The sequence below is a fragment of the Hyalella azteca genome, unplaced genomic scaffold (genome assembly GCF_000764305.2).
Source record: "Hyalella azteca isolate HAZT.00-mixed unplaced genomic scaffold, Hazt_2.0.2 contig7076, whole genome shotgun sequence".
In the NCBI taxonomy this organism is placed as follows: Eukaryota; Metazoa; Arthropoda; class Malacostraca; order Amphipoda; family Hyalellidae; genus Hyalella; species Hyalella azteca.
Genome location: NW_025937210.1, coordinates 184,489 through 196,826, shown reverse-complemented (window position 1 = coordinate 196,826; position 12,338 = coordinate 184,489). Strand labels below are relative to the sequence as shown.

The window sequence follows — 12,338 nt, the reverse complement described above, 5'->3', positions numbered from 1 at the left end:
AAAATACTAAAATAAAATATTAGGATACGATATCTTCAAAATAGTCGCTCGTGCAACAATTCGTCGTTATGACATCCTTGCAGGTTTCCTTGTAGAGCAGAGAACAAGTCCACCGCCTGCAAGTTTTGTTAGAGCAGGTTTTTTTCGGCGCAGTTTTTTTTTGCGCTTGTACCAGCACAGCGGCAGACAAGAAAAACCGCACCACCTCATGCAATTAGTGAAGATAATGTAAGAGGAATCATCGCAGTGTATAAAAGAATGGGAACGGGAGATCTTTACCGAATTCTTTAATACAATGATGGTGCAGAGAGCACATCTACTGAAATTACGCCGAATCCTCTTGCGTCAGTTGACCTAACATTGAGATTGAAGCAAATTAGACATTTGCCCTTCCAGGGCTCTACTGTAGTATAATTTATCACATTGATTCAGGCATTTGCCTCAGTTTATGTGCGCTTGTATTCAGTTTAAGCCTGTTATGAAAAAAATTGATTAAATTATTCACTGATTGTGAAAAACTTGATCGTCCAGAATATAATTATTAATGAAAATTTAAGACAATTTTCTACTAGGATAACGAATTTGAGAATAACTGCAATTTTCAATAACTGGAAGCTAATGATGAAAACATAGCTTTGCTTCAGTCAAGAGATATTAGATATAGTTCACAGTTGCTTCTGATTTAACGGAATAACATGAATTAAAAATGTTGTCTCAGGTACTGTTCATTTTATATTACCTAAATAGTATATTGCATAGTAGCATTTTGAACAAAAAGTAAACAACCTATTAACTAAATTTAAAAAATTAATAGGAAAAGCTTTGCAAATTTTATAAAATTCAAATTTCGGATTAACACGCATATATAACGGTGAATATTCCAATCAATCGAAGGATGTAACGATGTTAATGTGTTCATATCGCCAATTAAATAATATCGTTCGTCTTTTTCAAGGTCAACGATTTGATATTTCTTGCATCAAACTGCACTCAATCACTGAAACAGAAAAACGATAAACACCCAGCATAATGGTACACATTTACCAAGACAACAAAAACAGGCACCCACGCGTAGCGAGTGGCCGCGCTAACCTCACTCGGGTGCTGTTTCCAACCGTCTGAACTGTGAACAGGTTGCCGACCCGTTCAGACGGGCTACAGCACGGTGTACCGTTACTCTGTACCTTCAGGGGCCGTAATATCAAAAAAAAGAATTATAGTTACGAGTTTTCAGCTCTTTCAGCCACTCACTGGCAGTTTTTCAAGCTAAACCTACCAATCATAGAGGAGAAATCTGCCGCTACGTGTACTTAGCCTGTTGCGAATGACTGAACATTTTTTCAGTAATGTGGCCTCTGGTTTTCAGGAGATAATAACAAAGAAGATACTTTTCAAGGTACAAATTTACACACATAACTAAACAGGCATATCTCTTTATATAATTACGTGTTTTACAAACTGAATTTTAAAACACACGGGGTATAAGATTTCGTCTACAAAAGATGGACGCGAAACATTCTGTGCAGATAATTGGTTTAAATTATAGAACATTCATGGAAATATTTTCATGATAAGGTCATGATAAGAAATTAAATATCCATTCAAAAGTCATAATACAGTTTTACCTTATAAATGCCTTACTAGATCCTTGAGTACATTCCGCTATTTCTGAGAGAGCTATTTTGATCAACAGTAACTGTACTGTAGCATATCAAATCGCTGTCGGTCACAGTTTCATAGTTAATGTTCAGATATGTTTTCGTCTTTACCGAGAGCGTTCAACAAATAAACAGCGCAACGACTGATGTTAACAATTCAAGCAAAAACAAAATTGTTTTTTCACGAAATCACCTCATTCCTGGCATGTACGAAACGCTACATCGTCGGGATACCTAAAAACGTATCTTAAGAATAAAATATCAGGCGACAGGAAGGGTAGAATTCGAATTTAATAATTTCCTAATTGCCTCGCGTCTCCAGTGGCCCGGCGCAGCGCGGTCAGAAAAGTTAATAAATGGGTCACATTGTCCAAATGGTGACACAATTTCTGCACGTAATACTGATACGCCTTTTTGTCATGCCATTTGGTACCCACACAAGGTAACAAACAAGTGCATCGAGATTTGAAACATGTCTCACTAGTTTCACCACGTGCGCTATGTCGTGCCCACGCCGTTCGTGTCACCGCACACATGAATTATATTCATAAATAAAGATTATTGGCGAAATTAAGCAGACTTCAAAGTTTTTCATCCAAACTTAAAGATTGTTTCCATAATGCGTTTAGACTTTGGCCGTAGTAAAGTGAAGTTAGGCACTGTAGTGAATTTAGTCTAAGATTGTTTTTTACTTGATATCAATTATTGTCCTTGCTTCCGACAACAGCCTTTGCGGTACAGCATTCATGTAGTAAATTTTCCTGTAGTGACCGAACAAATGTGGAACATGATGATCAAAAAAAAAAAAAAAAAAAAACACGCGTACTGCTTATCAAATTTGAGATAATTAGTCTCTTCGAGTACACTTACAGTATAAATTGTAAAGAGTTATCCCTTCATTTTCAGTGTAAAAAGCTTCAACATAAAAATAAATACGTGTCAGAAATAAATCCCGGAGAGCGAATTTTATTTACTCTCAGCTTAAATAGAAGTCAGAACTAAAAATAGTTAAATAATTAAACCCAAAGTTAAAATTTGCATCGGTACAGCATTCATGTAGTAAATTTTCCTGTAGTGACCGAACAAATGTGGGACATTATTAAAAGAAAACACGCGTACTACATATCAAATTTGAGATAATTAGTCTCTTCGAGTACACTTACAGTATAAATTCCAAAAAGTTATCCCTTCATTTTCAGTGTAGAAGGCTTTAACATATATACTATAACTACGTATCAGAAATAAAGCCCGGAGAGCGAATTTGATTTTCTTTCAGCTTAAATAGAAGTCAGAACTAAATCGTTAAATAATTAAACACAAAGTTAAAATTTGCAAGTGATGCCAGCCGTTGCTTGTTTTAATCCCAACCTAACAATCTGATAATATTGAATGAATAGTCGACAGTGGCTAATTTTATTAAAATGATATATTCTTCAATTAATGAAGCCATCACAATAACTAATTGACTAATCCCATCTCAGGATTAACGCAGCTACGATGCCTCTTCGTCCGATATGGAGAACGTCTGTAGAGAAGGAAATAAATACGTTAATTCACACGAAGTAGAACAAATAAGGCTTCTATTGATAAACATTATAGTAACAATAGTGATAACAGCGATTCTCAACATCAAAAAATTCTCACAGCTGGTTGCGGCTCTCGAACACGCAACTCACTGTTCCGATTTTAGTGCTCTGAACTTCAACTACTAAGCCAACCCATACATGACAGGAATAATTAGAAATCGTTGATGAAAACACAACAAATTGAAAAATATATAACTCAGTAGGTACTCACTGCAGTGAGTGACAGAGACCGTATTTTCTCTTCGACGAAAACGTGAAGTCACGGACGGACAGATAGACAGACAGACAAACAGACAGACAGACGGACATGGCAAGCACAACAGTGCATTTTTTCCATAAATGAGAAAATGCGCTAAAAAGAGGTCCTACATAAAAAGTTAATACAAAGGACGAATATAAGACAACATATCCCATTATTTATTTATATACTTCTTGCTTCTTCTCGCAGAGTTATAGGCGTTCAATCGTTTGTTGCGTACAAAGTCATTCACAACCACCTTTAAATAGTTGATAAATTACGATATTTTTAATTAAACGATGCAACCAAGTGATACTACGATTTAATTAACACATTTGCATAGATTTAACAACATGAAAATAAGAAAAAAAACAAGAAACTAACAACTGCAGCTTGGGACTTCGCAGTAAGCAAATAAATAATTCGTAAAAATGAAATCTTTCAGCGCTAAATGCATGGAAGACTACACAGATGAACTTATCTTGCCCGGTTACAGGGCAGAAGGACAGAAGCAACCTTCACATAAATTACTATAAGAAATGTGAACTAAGTTATTAATTAAAATGAATTTATAATAAAACAAGATAATAATTAAATTGATTCCTCAGAGAGGCGCCCTCACCTCTGAGAGGGAATCGCTGAGGTCCTCGCCGAAGAGCGGCACCTTGAGCTGGGCGATGCCACTGACCTCCCCGAGGTGCTTGGACGAGTTCAGCACCTTCAGGATCAAGTTGGTGCCTTCACGCTCATAGGCTGCGAGGATCTGTCCAGTACAAAGAGGTAACCAGAGGTTGTCATTACATTACCTTCCGAAATACTTTGATATTGGCGAATCATTAAACAATTTATACAGTCTAATTTTAAATTTGGCACAACGAAAACTAGGCATAACCGAGGCATAGAACGAGTCAAGTAAGCCTGTGCAAAAGAAAATCAAACATCCGGGTCACACGAAAAAAAAACACAAAAAACAAAAAATTAAACAAAATTTCAACATTATACACAGCAATACACAGGGAAACACACAAAAAATTAAACACAAAAGTTAGAAATATTTAAGAAGAGACCTGTTGGCCACACGCAGAACACTGCTTGAATGCCGGGCTGGTGGGGGTCAGGAGCTGTTGGCTGCTCAGGAACATGCGCACGCTGTGGGGCACCGCCCCTAGCACGCCTTCGGTGCTGCCCAGACCGCTAGGGGCGTCGTGCCTGCAAACAAATCATCACAGTCAGCAAGGTTAAGTATTATGCGTCGTCCTGTCTAATACAGAGCCGAGAACGGGCGTAATGTTATTATCACATAATCATTCCTGACGAACATGGATATAGGTAATAGTAAAAGCAAAAAACACCAAAAATAAATCGTAAAAATAGGCCGTAGAAAGAAGCTGTAGAAATACTGAAACAGGACGTAGAAATAGTATAGAAATACTAGTAGAAATAGAAGCTGTAGAAAGTAGAAAGAAGCTGTAGAAATAGTTAAACAGGACGTAGAAATAGTACACAAATACTAGTAGAAATAGAAGCTGTAGAAAGACCGTGACCTGAGCGGGTGTTGCAGGAGAGATGCGAGGAGCTCAGCGGCTTGTGCGGCAGCCATGAGACTCACACCGGGGCGCGTCACCGTGCACTGCTGGTCCAGCGTCCTGTCCTCCTGAGACTAGCAATAGTAGCAGTGGGGGATTAGTTGTGCAGCAAACAGGTTCTGTAACATTCCTGCAATACACACAGAATTATTCCTGTACTGAATAGTTAGAAGCATTTTTAAATAGTTTATAAAGAGAAAAGTCTAATGATAGAGAAGCCCTCCTGAGACTAGCAATACACAGGGAAGTATTTCTGTATTGAATAGTTATAAGTATTTTTAAATAGTTTATAAAGAGAAAAGTCTAATGATAGAGGAGTCCTCCTGAGACTAGCAATACACATGGAAGTATTTCTGTATTGAATACTTAAAAGTATTTTTATATCGTTTACAAAGAGAAAAATCTAATGAGAGAAGTACAAGTAGTCTTATATCATTCCTAGTAAATAACATTCAATTTCATTGCATCATTAAATTAGTATAATACTATTTTCAGCAAAAGCATAGAGAAATCCAATGATGTCAAAGCGCAAGTATTTTTAAAATAAGTTTTAAAGAGTGGCATTGAATTGCATCGCAAGACTAAAGAAAGCAGAACTATCATAAGCAAAAACACAGAGACAAATATCATGATGGAGAAGCACAAGTGTATTAAAATTATTTCTAACGAGTGGCATCCAATTTTATGACAGGCTCATTGAGCGAATGGTTTGAAAAAAGTCCACTTATTCGAGGAATTAATAACGGAGCAAAAATGAACTCATGAAGAACAATAGACATAAAATACGCGTCAACGTTACATTAGGCGCTGATAAATTTTTGTCATCCTCAATGGATTCAAGCCTTCCGAATAAATAATTCACCTGCTGAGTTTGATCAGAACTATTTCCTAACTAGAAATTTGTATTCCATCAACGATTCTAATTTCAATATTGCTTCTTATTTCCCAGGCTCTTCGCTTCTACGTTTGACGTTATACTGCTATGCATTTGAAGCTTTAAATTCAATATATTATAACTTATACTTAATTTAAACTTATTAGGCTAAACTTTTTATCTAGTAACCTATATTGAACATAAACTCATTAGGATACTCACGTTTCCAGGCACGGCGACATCATTACAGAAGTAGCAGCCAAGATGGCGGCCGGGCACCAACTTGCAGGAGTAGTCGATCAGATCCGTGCAGCTCTCTGGAAATAGCACCGCATAACTAACATCACAACTACGATCTTAGCAAGACTCGTAACATCGGCCACAAGATGTTTCATCTAAATAGAATTCCAGCAACACATTTTCTGGAAGCCTATTACATCAATATGGCTTGACATAATTAACATATGTCCGGGCATCGTTGGTAGCACAGTTAATGATGTCGTTTCTATGACATTCGTTGATTAATGCTTTATTTAATTGAACTCTGAATTCATTGCTGAGGTACGATAGGTTCTAAATAATGTCCTAATAATACAATATGGATGAATAAAAAGATATGAATCCTTAATTAGTACTTATTCAAAGTTAGACACGGTGAGGTAGGTACTATCACAGGAATCGATCAGGTATCGTTATCAACACTATCGCTATAGATACGATTGCCAGAGTCGTCTCAAGTAGATGCAATAGAGGCTGGCTGCTAGTGCAGCTGAAAAGTGTTTGTTAGTGAGTGGACTCCGATTATCTCAGGGGATGCTTGAGGAGCTTATATAGGCTAATATAAGCTGAGAAGCTTATATATAATTACATCACATATGGTGATGTAATTATATATGGTAGCCGCTACTCAAGTATTTGTGGTGCGGTGGACAACCTGACACATACGACGTCTTCACTTAAAGTATCATCGACGGACCGGATATTAATATTATAGTCACGAAAATACAGTGCATCACAGCTCGCCAGTTTCAATACTATATGCTGAAAATAGAACAAAGAAAAAAGAGAACATGAATATCTTACCAACAGCAGCGCCGTGGTTTGGCTTAGAGCCATGGCGGATGACTACGAAGGAATCAAAACCTAGTGCTGCAGTGATCACGATCTGGTGGAAAGAGATAATACAAAATTAACTTAACAATGACGAGCAAAACTGTAAACCGATAAAAACAAAAATAAAAAATAAAATTATAACATTGAAAACTTGTCGTAATAAATTGAAAATGATTCGTCATCTGGCAAAAACGAGCAGCACCTTGTTGAGACGTGCCTCAATAAAGGCATTTAAACTACAACATGAAAACAATGGCTCTGGCAATAAGAATATATGTATAGAGTTACATAAAACACAGCCAAATAAGTAGAGTCTCATAATAGACACTGATGTCACAAGACGAAATATTTGTTTCAATCGAATCAAGAAAAATGCACCACAATAAGGAAACTATATGCAGAAAAATACAGTCAAATCTGAGATATTACTGAGATTTTGTCCAAATAGCGATGCACTTTTTAACCATGTATGGTTGTCTTGACCCACTTTGTCCTGGCAAAGGGACTCTTACGTCCGCTCTCCATCCGTGCAGTAGTTAAGAACGTATGTCACAATTTAGACACTACGAACCAACCATTTTCCTGAGTAAATAAGTACTCTTTTAGCGCATTTTCTCATTTATGGAAAAAAGGCACTATTGTGCTCGTCATGTCCGTCCGTCTGTCTGTCTGTCCGTGACTTCACGTTTTCGTCGACAAGAAAATGCGCTCTCTGCCACTCAGTGCAGTGAGTAATGAGTTATATTTTTTTTAAGAAAGAACACGCTTAGAAACTTGTCCACTCTCTGCTCGTGCTATGGGCAATAAAGCGTCACCATTCGGATACTCTGACCCAATCATTTTCCTGAATGAATAATGCGCCTATTGGAAAAATGACACGCCAGCACCTTGTTCATCGAGGCCCCTATGAGGGCAGGCAGCCAGCGGCTCTCCCTGGAGTCGGTGAGGAGGAAGACGACGTCGTGGTCAGCTATGAGCTGCTGCAGGCGCTCAACCGCAGACACGGCCACCTGCTCCTGGTGGCGGCCTGGTGGGTGCCCGGGCATTGGTATGGTCAGCACCACGCCTTCTGAAATCTGTGATATAAATTACAAGTTTGGCTAAACACAAGTGTTCACACGGGAACAGAAATGTTCAGACGGGAACACAAGTGTTCACACGGGAACACAAGTGTTCACAAGGGAACACAAGTGTTCACACGGGAACAGAAATGTTCAGACGGGAACACACGTGTTTACACGGGAACACAAGTGTTCACACGGAAACACAAGTGTTCACACGGGAACACAAGTGTTCACACGGGAACACAAGTGTTCACACGGGAACACAAGGGTTCACACGGGAACACAAGGGTTCACACGGGAACACAAGGGTTCACACGGGAACACAAGGGTTCACACAGGAACACAAGTGTTCACACGGGAACACAAGGGTTCACACGGAAACACAAGTGTTCACACGGAAACACAAGTGTTCACACGGAAACACAAGTGTTCACACGGAAACACAAGTGTTCACACGGGAACACAAGGGTTCACACCAGCAAGGTCGGTTTTTGATCATCAAAAAGACTAGGATGAAACATCAGTCGTAAGCATCTCGGGCAGACAGAAGACGAAGAAATCATGGATGAGGAGTTGTAGAAACGATGACCTTTGATAACATTACATCTAAGTCTGTGCGAACTGAAAACGTCGATCAAGTTCACAAGACAGATAGAGAAGAGGAAAACAAGGATCCTTCTAAGATCTTCATCCCACAACTGATAACCGTAATCATACACAACGAGCTCTTTGGAACGACGCAAAGGAAAATTTTCCATAGAAACGCGAAATCCTATAAATCTTAGGATGAACCAAGTCCAGGCGGAAACTAAAACTAATGACATCCCCTACGTTCTAAAGCAGCAAGCTAAATTTCAGTTTAGCCAAGGGAATATAAAAATAAAAAGCAATGCCATTACACTAAGAAATAGCGAGATGCAGGACCTAAGTACGACCACGAGACAACTTACAACACTCGGCCTGATGAGCTTGAGGGCCCTAGCAGCAGCGACAGCCTTGAGCTGACCTCCCCCAAGGCAGTCGGAGAAGCTGTACAGTGACTGACGCACCGGGTTGCTGTACGACACGTGGCCGCTGTCAACAAATGTGAAGTGCATCATGCCCCAGCCCTGTTACAAACATACTTGGGTTAAATTTGTTGCTTTACTTGTGATCACATTGCTTAAATGAGATTGCTCATCACCCGATCACATTGCTTAAATAGATTATCAAGAAAATGTTAATTTATTTACAGTTTCCCTCTAAATGAAATTAGAAGTTTTCGGTATTAAACTTCTCCGCACCTTCAGTCCTTCACCTGAAGAAATACGTAAAATCAACAGTAGACGTGCGTTCCATCTTGCAGATAATTTAGTTTTATTTAGTCCATCAGAATTGTATGTTAATGTGGAATGCCTAAAAACCGACGAGCCTAATTTTAAAAATAAGGCACAAATAAAATCTTTAAGATATGATAGGTATGAAAGATATTATACATGATAGACATATTATACACGAATGAGATATTATACACGATGGAGATATTATACATGATGGAGATATCATACATGATGGAGATATCATACATGATGGAGATATGTAATAGATATATTATACATGATGAAGATTTGATACGAGATATAGGTTTGATATATCATACCATAATATAAACTAACCATAAGAGCTCTGGCGACATTACAGCCAAGCGTGCCGGCGCCCAGCAGGAGGCAGCGCGTCTTCTGAAGCGCGTGTGTGTCGAGTGCAGGCGCCACTCGCCACCGCATCAGCTGCAGGGTCAGCTCACACGCACTGTCGCACACTCTGGGTGTTGTCGGATTTAAATTAGCACTTATCTATTATGGGCGAGATAAACAAAACAATCGGGCTTTCAAAGGTAGCGAGAGTTTTCAATTGCAGGAAACTTTATAAAAATTATGTTAAGTAATGTTCAACAATGGAATATTTTGGAGAGATGTTTTAATTTTTGGGGAGATTTGGCACATATATGCCATATTATCAAAAATGGTGCATTCATGAAATTATATGAAGACGATACAAACTTCTCAGGGTCCATGGAAGCCGAGAGGTCAAGTTTGATGGGAGCCAAATTGCCAGCTCCATCTTTCTCCCAGCCGACGCAGGGTGTAAGGTCCGTAGCGTTCTCCCTGGGCTCAAGTCGAACCCTAAATATGAGGCTGTGGGAGACGGAGCGTTCGCCTCGACGCACCGACATCCGCAAACACAGAACTTTGTGGCTGGAGTGAGAGGGCCTGTGGATAATGTGTTTGTTGTCATTCATCATTGTAAGTGGCCTATTGAGAAAAAATAATTCTTATTTAATAATTAGACACAAAGCAATCTGACATTTGAAAATTATCTTGAAGAAAAGATGATTTAAAAATCGTGGCAAGGGTGAGAGGGCCTATGGGAAAGATGTTCAGTGTCAACATTTTCTATGCATTATTTAAACTAAAGTAATCTTTAAAAAAATAACTTTGATTTCATAATTGGAATAAAATCAATCTGACATTTATAAATCATGTTGACGAAAAGATTATTGACGCGGAAAATCATCTATTGCGGAAAAATCTGATTTTATAATTTGAATAAAATCAACGTGGAAGTGATAAATCATGTTTAATAAAAGATAATTGATTAGAATGATGATCAATTTAGGAAAAAAATCTGAATTAATACTCAGGCAATAATCAATCTGACACTTTTTAAATCATCTTGAGAAAATGACTATTGACGAGGACGATCCATTGAGAAAAATAATGCAGAATTCAAAATTCAGACGAAAATCAATCTGATATCAGTCAATAATGTTTAGCAGAAGCTTTGACGTCAATCATGAGCTGATAATCAGCAAGCAGAGTATATAAATAATCCTAAAGCCACTAAATTTCTTGTGAGCGCAAAACATTACATTTTATCCATAACCACATTTCTGAAATTTATTCACTGAAGAAAATTTACAGGCGACGTACCTATACTTATATTATTCTGGTCATGGCGCAGTCTAAAACTAAAGACCATATATTAGTCGGAGGAATGAGCTTCATACACAAACAAAAAAAAGCTATTTTTAAAGGCGACATATGTGTACAGCTGGACTCAGAAGGAATAACTTGCCACTGCAGGTGAGCCAGAGTGAGAAGATTACGTAGAGGCCAGCCTGGCACACCACCGATGCTGCTGGGGTCCGCTACCCCCAAACACACCTTGAATTCACAAGCTTATGAGAGGATAAACTATTTATTAAGTTTTCTTCAGCTTCGTCGTTTATGCAATTTTGTCGATAACACACAACAATACACAGTGTGTTGTCCACTTTCAACACAAAATCGAAATTCATTAAGAAATATTTAACGCATAAATGTCAGCGATAATTTGAATACGTACATGTAACGCCTACAGAACTCGCCATTAAAGTCCATATTTGTGATCCAAGGTTGCAAAAAACTTTATAATTATACAAATATATTTAATTGAAGTTTAGTTTAATTTCCAGCTTCCAAACCTGCCGTTGTTCTTCCAGCAGCTTGCCGTAATCTCTGAGTGGGTGGAAGCAGAAACATTCTTCAGACGGTTGTTCCAAAACAAAAAATCCGGGGTTAACATCGCTTTCTATTGTTAGGTAGCCTTGTGTAAAGATCTCCATCTGGTTGAAGAAAAGTATAGGGCGAATGATTTTATCAACAAAGACTCCACAAAGCACATCTTTAAATGATGAACCGCCTCCACGCCTAATGAATCGTGGGGCTAGTTCATTTAGCCAAATTGGCATTAGGAGGGATTGGTTAAGCAAATAAGAAAATAGTGGTAATAACAATATAAATAAATCCTGAAGCTGTCTTGTAAGTACAATGCATGTAAAGATCATGTTAGAGCCTGCAAAAAGCCAAATAAAATTGAAGGAATAATGAAGAGAATTGAGATAGCGGGGAATTGAGAAGTAGCAGTTGTGCAATAAGTTTCACCAACACTTACATATTCAGCTGAAAAGTTGTTAATTTTTTTATTTGTTGCTTTTATTCTCCTTCCTTCTTTATAGTTACAATAAAAGAAAAATGCAGAGCTAATTGAAAATAATATACTGCTTAAAATACGGTAGTGGTTACCTGTTCCTTTGTCCAACACTCCTCCAGGGTCTTGATAGGCTCTTCTATAGTCTCCTTATGGCTGATGAAAGCCGGAAACGCAAACCAATAGATATAGTGGTATTTCTTCAGGTCCT

General features: G+C 38.1%; 1 protein-coding gene across 4 annotated transcripts in view; it reads right to left on the bottom strand.

The window, feature by feature from the left end:
• Window positions 1-2,705: 2,705 nt before the first annotated feature.
• LOC108665783 (ubiquitin-like modifier-activating enzyme ATG7) overlaps window positions 2,706-12,338 on the bottom strand; it is a 16,098-nt gene continuing 6,465 nt past the window's right edge. For 3 of the 4 annotated variants that reach the window (XM_018152583.2, XM_047881108.1, XM_047881109.1), the window contains exons 6-18: window positions 12,223-12,336; window positions 11,622-11,762; window positions 11,234-11,322; window positions 10,159-10,368; window positions 9,775-9,919; window positions 9,070-9,228; window positions 7,943-8,131; window positions 7,026-7,107; window positions 6,165-6,259; window positions 5,027-5,142; window positions 4,550-4,691; window positions 4,105-4,245; window positions 2,706-3,183 (exon numbers count right to left, since the gene is read on the bottom strand). In XM_018152583.2, the coding sequence (XP_018008072.1) occupies window positions 3,151-3,183; window positions 4,105-4,245; window positions 4,550-4,691; window positions 5,027-5,142; window positions 6,165-6,259; window positions 7,026-7,107; window positions 7,943-8,131; window positions 9,070-9,228; window positions 9,775-9,919; window positions 10,159-10,368; window positions 11,234-11,322; window positions 11,622-11,762; window positions 12,223-12,336 (1,656 nt within the window). In that variant the 3' untranslated portion in view covers window positions 2,706-3,150. The remainder of the gene's footprint in view (window positions 3,184-4,104; window positions 4,246-4,549; window positions 4,692-5,026; window positions 5,143-6,164; window positions 6,260-7,025; window positions 7,108-7,942; window positions 8,132-9,069; window positions 9,229-9,774; window positions 9,920-10,158; window positions 10,369-11,233; window positions 11,323-11,621; window positions 11,763-12,222; window positions 12,337-12,338) is intronic. The other variant, XM_018152582.2, reaches the window with a different exon arrangement.